The following is a 23,440-nucleotide window of genomic DNA, read 5'->3' as shown; positions in this document are numbered from 1 at the left end:
GAAGAGACTTTTTTGCTATATATGATGAAAAGATTTAATTTAGAGTTTTATTCACATATAAACACTGATCAGTGAACACAAACAGAAGCTCAACCGTACTTGCTTGACATGCAAGAACAAACATCATTGGTTCTTGGGGAACCTCAAATGTGCTGTGTAACACAAGAATGAACCTCATTGGTTCTCGCAAGTCAAGCAAGTATGCTTGAGCTTCCGTTTACCACAACTGATGTATGCGTTGATGAATGTTTAAATGTGAATAAAAGCCTAAATTAAATCTGTTCAACTTATAAAGCGATTGTCTCATTTCAGTACATTTGGACTAAACTGCTCAAGTCATATGGATTAGTTTTAAGATCTCTTTATGAACTTGAAGCGTCAAAGTGGTAGTTGCGTAGACTGTCAATGGAGGGACAGAAATATATCAGATTTCATTAAAATATGTAAAAAATCTTCATTTATGTTTTGAAGATGAACGAAAGTCTTAAGGGTATGGAATGACATGAGGGTGAATAAATGATGACAGAGTTTTGGATGAACTAACCCTTTAAAACAATTATATAACATTATCAAAATGTTTTAGGTCTGTCAATAAATTATTTTTTTAATTGAATATTATTTAAAAATAAAATACATTTACAATACATTAAATAATAATGTAAATAATAAAGGAATAATATTCAAATAATTATATTTTACAATCACATTTAACTGCAAAAAGTCCCCCTATAAAGATAACTCAAAAACACTCCATTATTGTAGCAAACAAAAGCAAAAGTGGCTTTAGATGTCTTTATATTATCTGTTTTACTTCCATATAACTGAACATAAACCATCCATATGTTCTGAGTTTGCGGCGATGGTGATAAGTCATACCTGTGCCACGTAACATCGGGTTCAGGTGAGCCGTAGGCCCGGCAGGTGAAGGTCACAGATTCTCCATAGTCCGCAGTGGCATTGAAGGACTGCTGCGGCACAGAGATGACTGGCGGAACTGTTTGACAGAGAAAAATATTTTCACTTATAAATTATGCAAAAACACAAACTTAACTTGTCATTTCTAATTTTTCAGTGTGAAATCTCTTGGCGGATTTTATGTAATTTCTCAAATGTTCAAGTCTCAACAAATACTTATTCAAATGACATATTCATTCACAAGCCATCAACATGTTCTCATGTTCAATTCCTGGGAAATGGTGGTTGACAGCATGTGGCACCCATTGCGCTAAATTAATGCTGAAATAATGTTTTCTTGAGACCCAAGATCTAAATTCCTCCATTACAAAGCACGGTCATGCTGAAAACAGCTGTTTTAGAGTGTATGACAGCACAATACTGTATTATCCTGTAATGCAGTGAGTTTTCATTTATATTCCAACACACACAGGCACAGCAGTTGATATAACTAACTCCTTATTCACTCACCTTCATCTCCAGCGCATACAGATCACCAACAACGTGATCACACTCAAAATGCCACCTCACAAGCCAGAAACAGAATGAATAAATACATCAGCCACCCTCTCTGTCTGAATCAATATGTCCTGAGCAGTCCACTTAATTATATAGTCAAAGGTCAACAGGGAAAAACCTCGGGTCAAACATGAGGTCAGCCTGGATGACCTCAAACAAACTTCCACTAACAATCTCACAAAAGAATTTGGTTTTTCAGACTTTATATTCATGAGAAAAATTGACTTATCTTCATAAAGTGACTGTTTACAGCTGAAAGTATATGTGTGTGTGTGTGTCTATTAAAGCTCTATATGTGCACTCCAAGGTCAGGCAGGTAGCGATTTTCATTGGCACAGGCTATTATAGGTATGTGCAATGATTTGAGTGAAAATTTTTATATTTCCATCTCTGCAGAGAACTGGAAGGTGATAAAGTAATTTCAGACTGAACCTAACCCAATTTCGGCTCATTCAGAAATTACTCTGCCTTGCCCTTCAGAATGAGGTAATTCACCTGAGAGGGAACAGCGTTCAAATAGTTTCAATAATAGGCAGCAATGTACTTCGGCAAACTTCCTACACCGATTTTTAAATACAGCATTTTTGTTCTCTTTTCCAATTTTCTGGTTTAGGGAATGGATGGAGCCATCCTGTCTGGAAAAAGGCATCATTTTGAGTTGTGACTGGTTTAAAGACATAACACAATTTAATGGAGTGTGCGCCAGGGTAAAAAGATTAGATTAAATGGATGTTTTATTCATGGTCACTTTCAGCCTGACTTGGCAGTATATTAACACATCGCTCTCATCCTCTATTAGAAATCATAAACGCACACACTATTTGCTTTTCCCCTTGCACATTATGGGTCATTCATTAGGTAAAACCAAACTGCTGACAGCCAAGTTCAAATTAATGCCACGATTGTTTTGCCATTTGCCATTTGTCTTCAGTGCATCGATGGCACACATTACTCCCGCAAGGGCACTTTGAAGAAGAAATAAGTGTGTTTTTGTTGATGAGATGACAGCCGTGGAGGTCCTGATGTGGATCATCATCATTACGGCTGGGGTTCAATCTCAAACCTCTATTCAAACCAGAGCATCTCAGCAAGCTTTGACCACTCTCCAGGGTTAAATAGTTCGAACCTTGGAGGCAGTCCTACAATTGAGCTGGTGGTAATGAGGGTGTCTGTGTGAGTAGGCAGCTCAAAGATCACACACGGGGCAACGCAGACTTGTCGGTTTTTATCTTTTCTCTGAATTTGATCATACAAATGTGCCTTTTTTCCCCATAGTTACAGCAATAGTTAACTTATCATACTGTTCCACACTTGACTTTCTGTCTTTTGTAAAACACTATAACCAGAATAAAAGTAGCATAAAATTGACCCATATGACTTGTGCACTATATTACAAGTCTTCTGAAGTCACACATATGAGAAAGAAACAAAATTGAACATTGCTATTTCCTCTCATTAATTTATAAATGTGCCAAAAAGAACCAAAGTCGAGATTGATTCATTCATGAATCATAAATGATTTGTGGATGAATTATTCTTTTGAATCAAATCTTTTCAAAGATTGCACAAAAACAATTCAGGCTGACCCGGTTCTCAAGCTCAACTCATTGACACAGCAGACAGCCCAATGGAGATAAAGCTTGTCATCAACAACTTTAAAGGTGCAATAAGTGATTTCTGAGAAACGCTGTTGAAAATGGATCGGGCCGAGCACCACAACACACTTGTTAGCAGTAGGTGGCGTATACACTCACTCACAGAGTGAGTAAGAGGGAGATTTGAAGAAAGACTGTAGAAAGAGACATAGCTGAGAGACATTACAAAAGAGGTCAGAGGAATACCACTGGAAAAAAGAGGGGTTATGATCAGGCTAGAGCTTTAGGACCCGCGTTAGTATTAGAAAAGCTTTTCAGCACCTGAAAGCGGATGCTGAGGTTGCGTTGTTTCTGCTCCATGTGTGAGTAACATTGGTTTTGCTATGTTTCATAAAACCAAGATAAGCTGTTGATGTAATGTTAGTTATAGTAACAGGACAGTTTTGAGTGTCATTGTTTGTCTGGAACTGGTGTGCTGTTGGTGAATAACAATGAACTCTTGCTTGTGTATACTCTTGTGTACAGTATGTTCATTTTTTGTTCATCTTTGTCATTCATTCGTCATCCTCTCTTTTTCCGCGAAGCATTATTTTGCTTCGCTTCAGCAGTAGACATCCACTCTTGCATTGCATGTTTGTGCATTTTGGGGGCGGAGCAATGAAGGGACCCCGTGCTTGTTTGAGTTGATTTCAAATATCAACAGCGTTTCTCAGAAATCACTTACTGCATCTTGAATTTGTTCAGTTTCTCACACAAAGTATGGCTTCAGAAAAGTTGGAATAAAGCACACAAGTTGTATAGACTATTTTTTCTTTTGTTTTTTGCTATTTTTTTCTTGCCTTTTGTAAGCTTAAAATATTCAGTCCCCATTTATTGTAAATGTATGAAAAAAGCACAGCCTTCAGAATATATCTTTTTTTTGTGTATGTTATATAAAAGAAAGTCAGTCATGGGTTTGGAATGATGTGAAGGTGAGTAAATCATTAAAGAATTTTGATTTCTCAGCCAACTATCCCTTTACATTGGCATACACATACTGTGGAACTGTGGTAAGAGTCATAATAATTCCTTACATTTATATAGCGCTTTTCTGGGCACTCAAAGTGCTTTACATATTGAAGGAGGAATCTCCTCCACCACCAATTCAGTGGGCAACCAGTCTTGGGCTACAGGGTGATATGGCTGCTGGCCATAGAGGAAACACACCCACACCCACACCCACACACACACAGGTTTGTTTTTGTGAATTGTGGGGACATTCCATAGGCGTAATGGTTTTTATACTGTAAAAAAACGTATTTTCTATCACCCTACACCAACCCTACCCCTAAACCTACCCATCAAAGGAAACTGTGGACATTTTTACTTTCTCAAAAAAAAAAATTCTGTATGATTTATAAGCCTTTTGAAAAATGGGGACATGGGGTAATGTCCTCATAAGTCACCCTCTCCTTGTAATACCTATGTCATACCCATGTCATTATACAAATTTGTGTCCTGATATGTCACAAAAATACGTACACACACACACACACACACACACACACACACACACACACACACACACACACACACACTGCACAGCACTGGGCTGTCATGCACCGAAATGGTTCCAACAAGATTATCATTGACTTTCTTGCCAATCGATGCCTATTTTCCAAAGGCAGTAATCTAATTTAACCTATTCCCAGATACGCATGCCCAACTGACACAGCTCTGCTAATGTGAGACACAACTGGGCATTAAGATATCAAATCAGGCCAGCAAACCATCTAACACAGACTGAATTGACCTTTAGTATCAACAACTACACGCTTTCAAAGGCTAATAATTCAGTTATAAATAAAAATGACTGTAAAGCAGTTCTTTGAACCTCAGAAACTGGAGTAAATGTTCCTCTGAGACAATAGAGAAGGAAGGTTTTCTGCTTCTTATATTTTTTTCCCTCATGGGAATAAAAAACAATAATCTCACCGGTGGCTCATTTAGATTTTCAGATGAGATCTCAATGATATTTCTAATTATGCATACAGTAGATTGACTGAGAAACCAAAGGCAATTCGAAATCAGTAATATTAATATGAAACATCTCATCAAAGCTCTCTGATAATTATTAAACTTTTTGAGCTACATTATAGTTCAAAAGTTTAGGATCAGTAAGATTTTTTAAAGGAAATCAATACTTTTATTCAGTAAGGACACATTAAATTGATCGGAAGTGACAGGCTTTTATTGTAACATTATTAATGCTTTTACTATTTTAAATAAAGAAAAATCCTGAAAAAAACACACATCACAGTTTCCACAAAATATTAAGCAGGACACCATTGAAAAGAAGAAAAAGCAACTCTTCTGAGTTTTTAAGAGCTATGAAAGAGCAACCTTTAAATGTCCCTGATACATCTATGCACACAAATGATAGAGAAGTTCAAATTTCTCAACATTTGAAAATGTGACAACTTCAAATAAAAATGTCAACCGCAAACACAATATTAAAAATAAAAAATTCCAGTCATTCATTTATGCAAACTAATTAAATGAAAGCTCCTGCTTAAGAAACCATCTCCACTTCTTGAACAGTCATTTTCATTTCATTTCTATTCATAACTATATTAATATACATACATCACGCAGGGGCCAAAGGAAAGCTAAGCTCTCTGCAGCTTTACTCACGCATTAAAGCCACAACATTACAGATAATACAGAGACGCTGTTTAATATGTATGGCCTGGGCATTTCAAAGTCATCTCAAAGTGTCCAACAACACGTGTCCAGCAAATTCGTCTAACTTTGAAAAGATCAAAACGTCTCCTAGAGGACAAAGACATATTCATTTTGTATTCCCTATCTAACACTTATCTGACCGGGGGCTTTTGAACAGCCCCGCAGAGTGGCATTTATTTTATGTCTGCCTCTGATATGTGTTGTCATGTCGGCAGGATTATCGGTCATGCCTCATTGAGCACCATGATTGGATCAGCAAGGAAAATATCAGAAGTAAACTAAACAGACACCCGTTCATGTTCGCTATCATTGCATTAGACAAGGACATGCAGACCGGGTGATGTCACTGTGCCGTTTCTTTCCCATCAGAGCGAACAGGGCTAATGTCATTGCGATAACAGGATACACACGGCTTTCGTCTGAAAGATAGGGCTGGAATGACTTTATGTTTAAAGGAATAGTTCACCCAAAAATTCAAATGATGAAAATACAGTAATTTAATAATTAAACTAACAGATCTCAAGAAAGACTACTGGATTCTACCGCTCCTCACAGCTTCCCAAACTCACCGTTAATGACCAGGATGATGTCCCGGAAGTCGATCTCTCCCCTGGCCTCGACTCTGGCCTCACAGCGATACACTCCTTCATCTGCTTTAGTTACTCTCTGGACTTGCAGATTGTTGTTTTGTAAGAGTTGAAACTCTGGAGAACAAAATATTTGATAGTGTTAATGACAGGCTAATTTTGCCTTCAAAGGAGCTATATTTATTGCTGGCTGAAATCACATTTACATAAAACTGTTTTTTTTTTTAACCAACTCGCTTGTTAACACTTATCAACACTTGTCAACACGGAGTCATGGAAATAATATTTTAAAAGTCTTACAGTGAAATAAGGCCTCAAATCCTTTATAATGACAATACTTAAGGCATTAATTTATTCCTTTTCTCTTTCTCAAATTATATCCAGAGCAGCATGAACTCTATATTAACTTTCAACAATTCAAATGTTCACTGACAATTATATCTACACTGCCCTCCAAAAGTTTGGAAACGCCCTAGAAAAGTGGGGTTTTGGACAATATTGGCATGAATCCTTTTAAATTTGTGATAATTTTGCACTGATAAGGGACAACGCAAACTATGAAAACATATTTTATTACATAAACAGTTTATACATAGAAAAAACCACACTTTGCCAGGGGTGTTTCCAAACTTTTGGAGGGCAGTGTATCTTCTAGCAATTATCTTATTTTTTATTTTTCATGGCAGATTACTTACTCTCAGTATCTTCAATGATCTCCACATTGTTGTAAAACCAGGAGACCACAGGCACGGGGGAGCTGGTGACATCACAGACCACTTCAGCCACATCGCCCTGTCGAAACTCCTGAGGAGACCTCACGTCTCTGAATGTCAGTTTCTCTGTGAATCAGGGAGGAGAAAAATTATGTAAAATGATACTTGTATATATACTAGCATTCAAAACTTCATTAAGATTTCTTTATTTGAAAGAAATGAATTCTTCTATTCAGCCTGGACGCATTAAATAGATCAAAAGTGTCAGTATGTAAAACATTTATAATGTTACAAAAGATTTCTATTTCAAATAAATGCTGACTTTTCTATTCATCAAAGAATGCTTAAAAATAATTTGTATCACTGTTTCCACAAAAATATTACACAGCACTGTTTTCAAGAGTACCAATATGTAGAAATGTTAATGAGCACCAAATATTATTATATAAAAGCATATTTTATCATAAAAGCATAACTGCGATTTCTGAGGGATCATGTGACACCGAAGACTGGAGTAATGGCTGCTGAAAATTCAGCTTTGCCATCACAGAAATAAATTGCATTTTAAAATATATTAAAATAGAAAAAAAAAAATTAAATTGTAATAATATATCACAATATTACTGTTTTTACTGTATTTTGATCAAATAAATGCAGCCATAGTGAGACTTCCCCAAACTTTGTAATTTTTTTTAGTGTATGTTCAATGCTACATGATGGTTCTTTCTAAAACTTTAGGAAGCGGCAGTTTTTTATATGAAGGTCCCTCCTAAGGACACTGGATTCAGAATGGCTTTCAAAGCACCATAATGCCAAATCTACTGATCAAGAACACATCTGAGTGAGCTTAAACAAGAAATCCTTGGTAGAAACAGTATCATAACAAACAAACCAACCAACCAACTGCCAAACGGCATGCACAAGATTGTGGGATATCATAGACATCAAAATAAATATCTTGGTCAGAGTGAGGAATCATAGTAGACAGGATGTTATAGAAACATTGGAATTAAACCATCCTTTCTCAGGATACTGCTGGATACCCCCAATGGAACTATCATACCTACTGTAATAGTGCTAATATCCTTAATAATTATAATATATACATTATAATGTATATATTACCTACTTATTTACCTGTCAATTCTGTTTTTACTTGTGGTACTGTCTGTGTTTATTGTCCATATTTACTGTTGTCTGTTAGTCATCCTGATTGTCTATATGTCCCTGTTGTTTCCTGAAGGAACTGTATTTGGTTTTTATCCATTGTGATTATCCATGTGAGGTGCTAAAAAATGACAATAAAGTTGACTTTGATCATTTGATAAAACAACATTTTCAGGTTTAGAACACATCTGTATCTGTCTGAGCCATGGTTAGTACACATGCTCTGATATGGCATCATGGTGTTTATGTAGAAGATGCAACTTTGATTCTACCTTGTGACATTTCCTCTTCTTCTCTCTTCAATGAAATATAAAACACAAACAAACCTGCCTAATTAAGCTAGATACTGCTAATCGTTCAGGATGGGGTTGTATGTTGCGTGAACGTTGTACAGATTTGATTTGTAACACTTAAAATCCTAGCTGTATGTAGATGAAAGAAACAACATGAAGGCTTTGGAATCCTAGTTCAGACCCCCAGTGAGAAAACCAAAGAAAAATCAACGAAAAACAAGGGACATGTCAACATCTATGTCAGCTTGTCATAAATCAGGTGTGCTTCTACATAGTCTCTGATTATTCACAATTCACAGCCATATTCTGACACACCAAACACACATTCTGTTTGTGTGGGAAGCTGGTGTAAACAGCTGCTACACCGCAGTATAAGAAAATGTGTCTTCAGAGGACTGAGAGATGCTGCACACCCTCATCAGCGTAGCAGCTCTGCGTATTGATCTGTGAGTCATGTCTGTTTACACACGGCTCCCACTGCTCTAAATTCAACTTCTAATGAAACATAGGCAAATGCCAAGCCTGGTACAAAGTCAGCCAGAGAAGCAAGCTTGTGAAATATCTCCTGAAAGTTTTGCAAGATCCACTAATTATACACACTGAGGATTAAAATATCATTCCTATATATTAAAAAAAAAAAAAAAAGAGGAAAGAGAGCATCTTGTGAACATTTCATGTAGACTTGTTTTACCCCTGTGCTTCAAGCCTTTGAAGTATGTCCCTTTAAACAGAGAGATTTCCTCACCCTTGCACCTTTTCCTTTTTTTCTCACTTTGTCTGTGCTTGGGATCTCTCATTTTCAAACTCGTTCTTTATTACTTTGTCCCCATTCATTTCAAGAGTTTAACAAAGGAATTACAACGTGTTTCCGAAAGGAGAGTTCACTCAAAAATGAAAATTCTGTCATTATTTTCTCACCCTCATGTTGTTGTAAACCTGATTTGTTTCTTCTGTGCAACATATAAAATAAATGTTGGACTATGAGCAGGTTGCTCTTTTCCGTCCAATTACAATAAATGGGAAATTAAAGCCTTAAAGCTTTTAAAAGTATGAAAAAGCATAATAAAAATATGAAATATTGACCTAATCTAAAGTGACAACTGAAGTATTTACTCCTAATAATAATTAACTACTCCGCTACCACTGGTTTAAATACTGTATATCACTTATATGGTTAATAAGTTGTTAACGTATGAACGAAAAAAATATTATCTAACTATTTTTATGAGCTAATTAAACAATAATAAAAAAAATGGTTTAAACAAAAAGTAAGGCCAATTTGAGCCCGGAAGTGTCTCTGGCTAAAGTATTTAACTAATGTTAACTAATGAAACCTTATTATAAAGTGTTACCGATATTCTGGAAAACAAGAAATACCAGGAAATCGGTAACACTTTATTTTAGGGTCTTTTAACTAGGTGCTTATTAGCATACATATTAATAGAATATTGGCTATTTATTAGTACTTATTAAGCACATATTAATACCTTATTCTGAATGACCTTATTCTACATTCTTAATCCTACCCAATACCTAAACTTAACAACTACCTTACTAACTATTAATAAGCAGTAAATTAGGAGTTTATTGAGGAAAAAGTTGTAGTTAATAGTTTAAGTGTTACCATTCATATTAAGTTATGATACTTTCTTTGGCATCTTTTTTTTATTAATTTGAAAGCTATTCCTCATTTATTATAATTAAATAATAATAAAAAAAAACAGCAACAAGGATATTCTATAAAATTTCCCCTTTTTGTTCCACAGTAGAAAGTAAGTTGTGAACTACTGCTTTAAATGCACCACTGTAAGACGCATTTAATTTGGTTGTGACCACAACACAACTATTCTCTCTTTCTTATAGTAAAGTCCTCCCCTATCCCTGTCATTTTTTTTTACCTCTTATTGATGCTGGTTCTCTCCCTGCTGTGTGGCGGCAGCTGTCTCGTTGTTGGGGGAATTACATTTAGCTTTACATCAACAGATTTGTCAAACATCTTCGGATGGAACACGTCCATTTTCCCTGCATTGTGAGGCTTTTGGATGTCCTCTATTCACAGGGAAATCAAAACAGCTATTTCAATGGCAGCATTTCCAATGGCGGAAGGTTTATTTGTGCTAACACACATAACGTCCTTTTCTATGTAATGGATTCCTGAATAGTTGTGCCAAGATGTTGTTCCATTGTAATTTGCATCAATATACAGTATTCTTGAATTGCTTTTATAGCCAAGACATGTAACAACATGCTTCCTTGTAATTTGCTGAATAAATCTCAATGTAAATGTATGATAATTCGAGGTAAAAGTTTGCATCAAAACCAATCTCCAAAGAGAACAAATGACTACAGATGGAGGGTAACTGAATCTTTTTTTCTTTTTCTTGAGATGCTTTTTTTTTTTTCTCTCTGAAATCTTTGTATTGACCTCAGCCAGGCTGAAATCTGAATGAGTGTCATTGGAGACAAAACAAACTTTTGAGGAAACACATAAGTGTGCCTTAGATGACAACTCATTTTAAGACATTCCAACACATACATCCATAGAAAATGGGTGAACTGAAATGCAAACCTCACTTTCATAAATTTACTTGACCATGTGAAAACTCTGAGGAAAAAAAAAAAAAAAAAAAAAAATGATCTAGGCATCTCTGACTGGTCTCTCAGCACAGATGTGAGTTTATGGGCTCTGACAGTGATAGGATGTTGAAAGGGACAGCATCCCCGCTGCTCAGAGACCACAGGCGTGCCAGGAAGCCTTGTATCCCCTGGGTGGATTTTGTGTGCAGAGTGCCATGAGCAGGTGGGAGAAAAAGCTGCTTACTTTTCATGCTGAAGAGCCCCACAGTGTTGAATCACAGGTGATTTAGAATGTAAATTTTCAAAACTCTCTAACTGGTTCTGTCTCCGAACACAAGCATTATACAGTAAACACTAACATTAAAGTTAAAAGATTTGTTGTTCTATGGCTGATTGAGCTGCCGTGCTCATACAGGCAATGTTCATGTTCAGCTCATGTCATTTCCTGATCCTAACTTTGCTGTACAGTACTAAAAATATAGTTCAAAAGTTTGGGGTCAGTATGATTTTTTTTAATGCTCTAATTCACAACAAGACTGCATTTATTTGATCAAAAATACAGTAAAAACAGATTTTGGATAAGAAAACATTTCTTCTTATCAATATTGAAAACAGTTGTGCTGCTTATTTTTTTTTTTTTTTTGGAAACTGTGATATATTTGTGATTCTTTGATGAATACTAAAATTACAATACACAAATATACACTCAAAATGGATTTCTGCTGCTTGTTCAGCATAGTTAATTAAGATAATACTTATTTTTACAGTTACATTCTAGTTTTCTTTTTTAATTTTTAAAAAAAAAATTTCACAAGGAAAAGTTCTGTTGAAAAGTCTTAAATGTGATTGCGTAATCTTTTTAATATGTATTCAAAATACTTTAAAACAGAGAAATTCATTAAAGGGTTTTTTTTATGCTATTACATTATGGAACAGTTTTTGTATTTTACCCCAAATCCACATTCATTTCTGATCCTATTTCGCATCTACATATGTAAAGTTATAAAAACCAAGATGACAATAAAAAGTGTGTATTTATTTGTGTGTTTGATACTCACGGTAGATCTCTAGCACCACAGTGGCCTCCTCTGTATGTCCCTGTGCGTCGCTGGCCTGGCACCGGTAGATGCCAGCATCTTCTATTTTGGCATTGTAGAGCGTGAGTCTGGAACGGATACCTTCATTGTGCAGGGCCACCCGCTGAGACGGGACCATCCGCTCCCCCTGCGGGTTATACCAGTCCAGATTCACAGGCTCCCCAATCACTACAAACACACACATGGTTATGGTCATAGTGTGGTACAGAATATAGTGTAGAGGACAACTTGACAATATTGCGCAGCATTTGATAAAGTATAGGGATGCACAATATTGGAAAAAATGGACATTGCAATATTTAATTTTCTTTCTGTGATATGTGGGGTGGGTGATTTTGGGATCTGCATAATAATAATAATGATAATAATAATAATGATATTTATTGTCAGGATTATGATATGTTTCATTATGTTTTAGTTCAGTGCCTGTCTTTTGCCCCAGGTTCCCGTTGTGTCTGATTAGTTATCCCGTTCACCTGGTGTCTTGTTAATTACCTCATTAGTTCCTGTCTAGTTATATCCTGAGTTTCAGTCTGCTCCTTTGTTCATTCTCATCTATGATTTAAGTGGTTGTGTTCTCCTGTGTTGGATTGTTTATTAAAACAATATTTCCTTGGACTATTCCTGTCGTGCGACTCATTCACTACAGCCACTGGTGACAGAAGAATGGACCAAACAGTGATTTTTTTTTTGTAATGTTTTTTCCCTTTTTTGTTCCCTTTTGTTTTTCATCCATAGACTTCCCTGCAGTTCAGATACTCTGCCTGGAACAGGGTGACCATCCACTGGAAGACCACACAAGGGACTTTTTACATCTAGCATGCCTAACACACTACCTGGACCGCTCGCTCTGTGTCTTTTACCATGGTCTAAGGTAAGAATTCCAGTGGATGGTCCCAGGGATAACTTTGCCGCATTTGTGGAGTGGGTGCTGGTAAATACCAACTCCCCGTTTACCATCGGCCTGGCAAAGGACTACACCAGCCCTACTCCACATCCAGAGACCAGCCAATGCGCCACCGACAACCAGCATTGTGGAGATGCAAGAGCCCAACACAGATAAACGAGATTGGCCTGCTGCAATGAATGAGCCCGAGCCCGCTATGAGGATGGAGAGTAACATCGTCCCAGGAGCCAGATCAAAACGGAGAGTGGATGTAATAGACATGGCCTCTGGAAACTATTTAGAGGAATTAATGGAGGTGTTTGAGGGGTAAATTCCCTGTTTCTCCTGCCCCCCCACTCATCCTGCCCAGCCCTGAACTTCCTGTCTCTCTGCAGGTTCCGCTCAGTTCCTGGTCACCTGTGATCCCTCCCAGGCTCCCCTTCCCGCCTCTGCTGACAGCCAGTTCCTCAGCCCTGCCTCCACTGGTTCCATTCAGCCTCTCTGGATCTCCTGCACCATCAATTGCGGATATGCCTCAGAGCCCTCAAGTCACCCCTGGCTCCACCTCCAGCCTCAGTACCCATCGATCCACCGCGGCCTGTCAACCTGATAGTTCCACCTTGGCTCCTCCCTCCCTCGGCTCCACTAGAAACCATCGTCCTGACGTCTCCAACTGGCTCCCTCGTCCCGCTGGCTCCACCTTGGTCAGACATTGTCCTGCCTACAGCTTCGGCTCCATCTTCCCCCCCAGCTCCGCCACCGTCCTTGGTCCCACCAGCTCCACCTCAGTCCTCTGGTTCCCTGACTCCACCTCGGACACTCATCACTGTGGCTTCACCTCGGTCTCCAGTGCCAGCAATGCGTGGGCTCTTCGGCCCGTCTGCTCCACCTGGGTCTCCATCTCCAGTGGCAATGTCTCCATCGGCCGTCCCTCCCTCGTGAGCAGAGTTTAAAAACAAAAATCTCTTTCCACTTAAATTGTCATAGGCCACATTCCAACTGTTTTTGAACAATTCAATATGACGAAAATAATATTAATAATAATTGTAAATAATAATAATAATTATTACTATTAAAAAACAAAAAATATGAAATATTTAATAATACTGTAATAATGTACTATAATATATAATAATAATAATAATAATAATGTACTTTTAATGTACTGTAAAAAATAATTTTATTTTACTGTAAAATTACTATACTAATATTTATGTATTAACTTCATTTTCAAATGGTAAACCATCAAGCTTTCATTCTGATGAGTTGCCAGCAAATAAAAATATGTGTTGCCAGTTTCAGAATGAAATAGCACTGTATGGTCTTAAGCCTCAGGTAATGGCATACACTCTCTCTTTGTCTCTCAAACACACACACTGCAATAACGTGCTTTGCCCTGCAGAGTCTGGCTGGCCGAACCCACATTTGGTACCAAGGTGCTGGTGCTGTAAATCCTGCTTTGCTGGAAGGTCATAAAAAGCATCAGCATGGTGCAGCACTTCTCCGCTCAAAGGATCAATCAGCTGCACAACGGGGGACTTCGGCTGCACTACGGGGGAGCACGAGACTGCGGCTCCAGGCAGACGGGCAGGCCGAGGATGCAACCGGCCCTGTGATGTAGCTCTGCCAGGGGAGAGACGCTGAGAGCGGGCAGGGGGTTATCAGTGAAGGAGCAGAGGCTGATCTGTGGGATGTGTGGGGTTCAAGGAGAGGACATGGCAGCGACCGGCAGACACTGGACCATGGAGGAGTCACCGAAGGGGTTGGGATGAGATGTTAGAGGTTGAAGGGCTCAGGGACAGAGCTAAGCGCACTTTGCTGGTCACGTTCAATTGTCTTTGCTTGTAAATGAAGCTTAGTTTAGTTTGGGAAGTGAAATAATTATGGTATGGCATAGTGGTTAAAGATCTAGGCTGGCAGCCAAAAGATTGTAGGTTCAAGCTTTGCAAGGGGGATCAATGAGCTATCAACACTGTGCCCTTGAGTAAGACACTTAACCCACTTGTCCCAGTAAAAAGAGTACTGTCAGACCCTGTTAAGACTGCACGATATTGCATAAAACATAAAACTATTTTTACAAAGATAAAAAAGGACTTTTGTTTTTAGAGAGCGATTTGGGGAAAAAAAAAAAAAAAAACTGAAAAATGTGAGTGTTCATAGGTCACATTGCCAATGTTTGACAAATTTAATATGTTTATAAAATAATATGATTGTTAGTTGTTATTTAAACAACTAAAAGAACAAACTAAATAAAAAACAAAAACAAAATACTAAACTTTTAAACAAATTAAGGAATATATTACAATAAACTATTGTAATATTGTACAAACTATTGTACTGTAAAATAAAAAATCTAGTATTATATATAAAATATATATTATATATAAAAAATATGCAGCACCCAAATTAAAGAGTTTATCTGTCCTACTGTAGCTAACAATAGAACTTTATAAATACACCAAAGCAATATAATTTCACTCACATACCCCTGCATATCCCAAAGCTATTTTAAAGGCAAGCATGCTGGTTTGCCTCAGCTAGTTGACCTGAAGGTCTGCAGGGCATGTGTGCACCCTCCATATCTCCAGACACATACCAGGTGTGCTAACCACCCGCAATCTGGCCGGCGTCCAGCAGGGGTCAGCATGCATCACCCTGTTTAAAGCATGCTGTCAGGTAGTGCCTGGAGCTCACACAGCAAAGCCCTGCAACCTGACTACAGCAACTCAGCCATGTGGAAAAGAAAAACAACACCCAGCTTCACTACAAAACCTGCCCGACATAATCTACCCCTTTGCACATGGATATCCATACTCATTTCCTCCAGTACACTGTCCAAGCACAACCTTGCCTGCAGTGTGCAAGAAGAAACAGGCTTAGGAGCTGCAGTTTACAGACAACACTTGACTGGTCTTGAATGATAAGTAACTTTGAACAAGGGAATTGTGCTGATTTGTAGTGTTTAGACTACAGATTTTTTAATGGCAAGGACCCCCAAACATGACATTACCATCTATATGTTTATACTCTGTGAGAAAAATATTAATTGTGTGTGTGTGTTCTTGTATATATGGTTTATGAGGACACAAATGTGTATATTGACATGGGTATTACAACGTAAACATGGTTTATGAGGACACTTCCTGTGTCCTCGTAAACCAAATGGCTTAAAAAACTAAACAGTGTTTTTTTGAAATTCAAAAAATGCAGAATGTTTTCTGTGATGGGTATTAGGGGTAGGGGTAGTGTAGGGGGATAGAATATACAGTTTGTACAGTATAAAAACCATTACGCCTATGGAGAGTCCCCGTAAACCACACATACAAGTATGTGTGTGTGTATATATATATATATATATACACACACACACACACACACACACAGTATATATATATATATATAGTATATACAGTGCACAGCATAAATGAGTACACCCCCTCTGAACAAATACAAAAGATGTATTTTCCTTATGATCACTAATACAATTCATGGAAAGATGGCAAAACTAAAGTGTATTAGACATATACATAATAAAAACTGAGAAATATATGTCATTAATAGCCATAAAATAAGTAAATTAGCCAATTTTGTTTAAATTAAGGATTGCAGAAATGAGTACACCCTAGATTTAATTCAACAAATGTATAATATTCTAGTACTTAGTATGCCCTCCATAATTTTGAATACACTGCTCTGACCCTTCTTGGCACAGAGTGTACAAGTTCATGACAAATTGTCACATCTGTCCTGCTTAACTCCTGGATGATGAGCTCCTTAAATGCCCTGATCTTTAATGGGGAGTGTTGCTCAACTCGTCTCTACAGAATCCCCCACAGGTGCTCAAGAGTGTTAAGATTGAATGTAATACATATCCACAGAAGGTTTTTCACCTAGGGAGAATGCATATCCTCATTCCATGTTGAAAAAAAAAAGCCCAACAGTGCAGGGAATGAGGAAAGGGTAACATCTTCTGTTTCAAGTTTGTGTATTAAATTACACAGTGGTGTGTGAATTCATGACAGCATTGATAAAGCACAACTCCCTCACACCTTCAGCACTCATACATCCCTGTATAAGAGCTTTACTACCACTGAACTTTACTGTGGGAACCAAGCACTTCTCACTGTACTCCTCCTCTAGCAACACCATAACATTTTGGATGCTGTTAGATCCAAAATGATTGATTTGGTCTCATGAGACCAGAGTATTGATTCCCAGAATCTATATTTTGTAAATATGGGCTTTGGAAATGGCTAACTGACTTTATTGTGCTTTGGCTACAGTAGGTAGTTCCAGTGAGAACAACAACCATGCATGTCATTTCTGCAGGCTACATCTTACTCTGTGAGATAAACAGTCACTCTTTTCATAGGTTTTGCTGGCTCTGAGACACTCGCTTGGTATTTCTCATGCTCTTTGTCTAGCAAAAAAAATCCCTCATCACTAAATTAAAGCTTAAAATAAAGACCTGATTATTTCAGGGGCCTTGTCACAAGTCCATTGTTTTTGAATTTCTGTGTTACTTTTGCTATATTTTCAGACTTAAAACAATGATTTGGTAATCCTCTTGTACCACTGTCCTCTTTTGTGCTAAGAAATAAGTCTCCTGACAGTTCTGTCACAAGTGGTTCCATTATTGTCAGCATTAAGTCTGAGAATGATTCAGTGGGCTATATAACACTTTTAATTGTTAAGAAATTACTTCTCTTTAAATGCTTTAGTTCAACATACCTGTTAATCAAACATTGCCTTAAACTTACACCAGAAATTTTTATTTTGTTTTATTTAGTAACTTTGAGGAAGGTGTACTCATTTTTGCTACACAACATTTTATCACCTTGATAAGAAAATCTTATTTTCCTGAATAATTTTGACATGCTTCTTTGGTAATTGATTAAGCAGACCTGCTGGAACATTATATCTCTAAAGAACCCTAACGTGTCTTCTAAGTAATTGAGTAATTGCTGACTTTCAGAAGTTTCAGAGGGGGTGTACTCATTTATGCTGTGCACTGTACACTACCATTCAAAAATTTGGGTCAGTAAGATTTTTTTTAACGTTTTTGAAAAAAGTCTTCTAAAAGACTTCAAATGCACCAAGGCTGCATTTATTTGATTAAAAATACAGTCAAAACAGTAATATTGTGAAATATTTTTACAGTTTAAAATAACTGTTTTCTATTCTAATAGATTTTAAAATGTAATCTGTGATAGCAAAGCTGAATTTTCAGCAGTCATTACTCCATCTTCAGTGTCACATGATCCATTCTAATAGGCTGATTTTGGTGAGCAAGAAAAAAAAATCTTATTATGTAGTGCTGCTTAATTTTTATTTTAGGAATAGAAATAGAATTTGATGTATTAAAAAGTTCAAAAGAACATTTAATTGAAATAGAAATCTTTTGTAAAAATATAAATCTTTTAAAAATCAATTGTCCTTGCTTAATACAAGTATTAATTTAAAAAATGAATGTAATAAAATAAAAAATAAAAACTTACTAACCTTGAAGTTTTAAACAGTGTGTGTGTGTGTGTATAAGTTTTTTTCACTTTTTACTATTACAAACTGTCAATCTGTCAATATAATAAATAAATTTGATTTTGACTGATTTTGACTATAATAATTCAATAACTGTGATAAACATAACAAAATAAACAATTTATCATATCATATTTTTTCATATATCATATGTCGACAGCCCTTAAAAAAAAAGAAAAAAAAGAAAAATTCCCTCAAAGCAACCTATTACAGCCCCCCCGATCCACCTCTGTAAAACAATCAATATAAAAACAGCTGTCAGTCCAAAAAAAAAATATTCAAAAATACACACACAATCACACACTTAGCCCTGGTCATGAAGAAAGCCTTAGTCTTAGTATTCAATACTGCTTAGACAGGAGACGTTATTTAAGCCATTCAACCTAAATAAATGACTACTCGAGTCAGCACTACGTAAATTGTGTGCATTCATGCATCTATCTCATATACATCAGTGTCAGACACATGATCAGGTGGTGCTGCAAGAGATCTGACCTGTGCATGTGAAGAACTTGGACTCTCCAACACTCAGCTCCACCTTTTTTAGCGAGATTGACACCTGGAGGACACCTGGAAAACAAAGACAATGAGACAGAGAGACAGAGAGAGATGAGAGAGAGGTAGCAATCAAAAATTCAGTGCACGAAACTGCAGGTACAACAAGAGTGCTTCACATGTTCCTGCCACAGAAATCACACCAAACCACAGGCGGCACAAAAAAACTGTCTTTGCAAGCGGGAGAGATGAGAAGCTACAGCGAGACTTCTATAAGCCCCCTCCCAATCACTTCAATCAGGCTAGCCAGCCTGGAACATCTAGCACCTGGTACAAAAAAAGTGAGGAAAAGAAAAGGACACAAGACAGACAAAGCTTTGATCTGTCTTTTTTCTTTTTTTTTTATATATATATATATATATATATATACGTGGTCTGTTCTTGCGTTGCCTTTCACTTTTAGGGAGGAATTCACTAAGAATGAACTGCACCGCTTGTAGCGTTACTTATTTGTATGCTTTTTCTGTGTTGTTTTAGTATGCGATTCACGAATTTATATAGTTTAACATGAACTCTGGCAGAATTTCCAAGCCGCTCTTTTCCACACAATAAAAGTGAATGGTGACAACTAGGGGTGCCATTAACTATATATTTATCTGTATATATATATATACACATACACACACACACACACACACACACTTTTAGTTCTGTACTTTTATAATTAATATTTATATTAATTTTATATTAATATTATTACCATTTTTTTTTTAAAACTATAGTGGATAAACTGTATTAATGAATGAAATGTTCATATACATACATATATATATATATATATATTTTTTTCATTGTTCATATTTTGTTTTTCTGCAATACATATTGTGACATGAAAAAAATTGTGATTTGAGTAGCTCTATTTGGAAAGAATTATTAATTCTAGGATGATTGGGTGGTTTTGTAGGTGAGTAAATATGCATATAAAATAATTACATATAACAAATTACAAGTATAGACAAATATAATAGAACAAAGATACAAATGAAATAAATAGTGCTTCATATTTTTTCAGGTAAGTCTAACAGTATTCAGGTACAGAAATTGAAAATCAAATGTAAAATAACACTGCATAGTCTTCACTATATGAATTAAATATAATTAATGTGTTAAAACTACAAAAGTGATTTTTCTCTTTGTCTTTTGTTGTTTGATTAACATTCATTACACAGGAAGCAGCAGGAATATTAGGCTGCTGTCACTTTAAGGCCGAATGAGCGGATCCAAAATACTGTTACACATCCGGTTTTCTTTCTCAATTGTTTAGTTAACCTAAACCATAAGCAACTGTGTTTATGAGGATACTCGATGTTTTACGTGCATTTTGATAATTTTTCGAATGTATGTGTCCGTTTAGGCACAAATAGACGCGGAAGAGAACGGCATTCGGTATTCACGTGTATCTGCGTGGCTCTGTGTGTGTGCGCGCAGAAAACAGCTGCATGTTCAGAACTGAGCTCTTTTCGTGTCTTCGTGTGCTCAAATGGTTTAAAAATCGCTTGAATGTTTAAACAGACAGGACCTAAAACACGTTCAAATGATAATCTTTCATTGTATGATTGTCAAACTTTGCAATTAATCCGAGAATCACGTGCGTGGTGTCTGGTCCATACGGATTAACGATCCCCACAAGACATCTGTGACTATCACTGCAATGCTAAACCATACTGTATATCATGCAGCCCTACTACATTGCATTGTCATTTTAAACATATTAATTTAAAATATCACTTTTTACTTTGTACCTATTGGATAATCAGTCTTACCAATACTTTTCTATTATTCTGTACAATTTGCTATATGTTTTGAAGTTATTATGTATGTCCTTCTGAATAAGATACCATATTTGGCTTCCCTAGTGACCAGAGCTGTCCCTTTCCCCTAATCCACTTTTAATGCTTTGTATTGTAAGCAGCTTGAGCATGCTAAATAACTCCTTTTGTGTTACATTTTGGGATGATATGAGGGTTAGTGAGTTTTCAAGTGATATTTGTTCTTGAGAACTGTTCAGTACCAGATGAAATCACCATGTTTTTCTACCCAAAGAGCCAATCATACGGAGATGACTGTGGGAGGTCCGGGGTTCCTTGTTAAAAGTGGTCTGTGAATTTGTGGCTCAGGTAGAGGTGGGCAACGGACCGCACACGAATGAGAATACGAATGCACGCTGGAGCATGAATGTGCGAGAAAGTGGATTAACTCCTTGAGCTGGAGGTCTCTCTGTTCATCCGAGAATGACCAACTCAAGTTCTTTTTATGTTTTCGCACATCGGCATGCAAGAGTCAAGAGCAAACTGGACACACGTACACACTTGCGAACACACAAAGAAACACACACTGACGGAGCTCACGGGGGAAGCACTGGCATCTGGCGTAATGATTAATTACAGCACAGTGGGGCTGGAGCTAGTCATCTGGATGGAGACAAGTCTGAGGGTATGTGAGCTGCTGCCCGTAGCAACCAGAATATAATTACTCCCCAAGACTACTTTGAAAAAAACAAGCCTTCTCATTATGTTTTTTTCACTTATTGTACTGTTCAAACAATATTACATTTTTGGTGTCACGAGTTAATCAAAAAAATGATATACACTTAATATAATGTAAAAAATATTTGAAGATATTATTACATTGTACACTTTGAGTTGAGCACATTAACACCTGTAATCAAAGTGTATGTATCTCAGAGAGGATGTTAGGCAAACTGCCTGTGCTATATTTAAGCAGACTCACACTCCTGGAACATATTTCCATGTCTTTGATTTCTCCTAAAGCAAAATTCACCTCAAGAAATTCCAGTGTGTCAAAAAAAAAAAAAAAAAAAAAAAAACATAATTCATGGATATAAACATTGATCTTGATCAAAATTTGGCACACACATGTGTAACATTCATAGACAAGATAATGAGCCCCCTGAAATGACAAACAGCAATAAATGGCAGATGTAGCAGTGATATAATCTTAATTTGATTAAGTAAAGATTTATTTGCTGGCGCTGTTGCCAAGTGGACTTAATAACATTTATTTAACATATGTGTATACACTACCATTCAAAAGTTTGGGGTCAGTAATATTTTATTTTATTTACTTTTTTTTTTAATTAAAACATTTATTCAGTAAGGATGCATTAAATTGATCAAATGTGACAGTGAAGACTTTGTTACAAAAAATATATTTCAAATAAATGTTGTTCTTTTGAACTTTCTATTCATCAAAGAATCCTGAAAAAAGTCACATTTTCCACAAAAATATTAAGCAGCACAACTGTTTTTAACGTTAACATAAGAAATCTTTAAAGAAAACAAAAGATATGTCAGAATATTAGAATGATTTCTGAAGGATCATGTGTCATTGAAAACTGTAATAATGGCTTCTAAAAATTCACCTTTGCCATCACAGGAATAAATTACATTTTATTGTAATTTGTAATAATATTACACTATAATACAGTTTTTCCTGTATTTGTAATCAAATAAATGCAGCCTTGGTGAGCATAAGAGACTTCTTTCAAAAACATTTAAAAAAAATGACCAAAACTATTGAATGATAGTGAACATATACACATGTAGTGAGGTAAAAATGTGATTTTTATCTGAGGAAGCGCTACGGCCCCTTTAAGAGCAGGTCTCCGTAAGCGTAGTAGTACAGAAGTGTGCATGGTAGTACATTTCCGCGCGCTTTATAAGACATAGAGGAGCAGTGTTTTGCCTGGACTACAAGCTTTGTGCTCTGTTGAGACCTTAGTTTTCTGCCCGAATAAGGTAATTGTGATTGCTATTTTGATTCCTTTTTTTCGTAGTAGTTACTGCTCCCAAATTAAAATGTAGATATTACCTTTCTTTTTTTAAACGGTTCTCTTTCTCTTATTTGTAGGCTGTTTTCCCCCTTGCTTTGTGTGCAGGCACTGGGTATTAAGTACGAGGTAGTTTGGACTGATTTTCATTTAGTTTGTAGTTTGTGACTCGTGTTTAACATTGTATGGTTTTATTTTAGGCTGATTAGATCTCCCTGTTGGGCCTGGGGATGGTGGACGTATGGTTAGTAACCAGTGAAAATGGCGTTGTAGTGCCATTCAACCCAATAAAGCATTGGTAGGATTTTATCTGCTGGGGGGTGATAATATTTATTTAAGTTGATGTAACATTGTTTTTTTTTTCTTTAGGATTTGCCGTTTAGTTGCCACTACTGTCTTTCCTCCTCTTATTTTTCTTTCTTTGGATATGTATTTTTTTATTTTC

The 23,440-nt window shown here is 36.6% G+C and overlaps 1 protein-coding gene across 2 annotated transcripts in view; it reads right to left on the bottom strand.

The window, feature by feature from the left end:
- ncam2 (neural cell adhesion molecule 2) overlaps nt 1-23,440 on the bottom strand; it is a 231,487-nt gene that overhangs the window by 61,172 nt on the left and 146,875 nt on the right. For both annotated transcript variants that reach the window (XM_051905572.1, XM_051905571.1), the window contains exons 2-6: nt 19,146-19,220; nt 12,188-12,394; nt 7,075-7,218; nt 6,362-6,496; nt 877-994 (exon numbers count right to left, since the gene is read on the bottom strand). In XM_051905572.1, coding sequence (XP_051761532.1) covers nt 877-994; nt 6,362-6,496; nt 7,075-7,218; nt 12,188-12,394; nt 19,146-19,220 — 679 coding nt within the window. The remainder of the gene's footprint in view (nt 1-876; nt 995-6,361; nt 6,497-7,074; nt 7,219-12,187; nt 12,395-19,145; nt 19,221-23,440) is intronic.

Source organism: Ctenopharyngodon idella, chromosome 9, assembly GCF_019924925.1.
Source record: "Ctenopharyngodon idella isolate HZGC_01 chromosome 9, HZGC01, whole genome shotgun sequence".
Classification (NCBI taxonomy): Eukaryota; Metazoa; Chordata; class Actinopteri; order Cypriniformes; family Xenocyprididae; genus Ctenopharyngodon; species Ctenopharyngodon idella.
The sequence above is the reverse complement of the archived record's forward strand: the minus strand, read 5'-3'. Positions and strand labels throughout refer to the sequence as shown.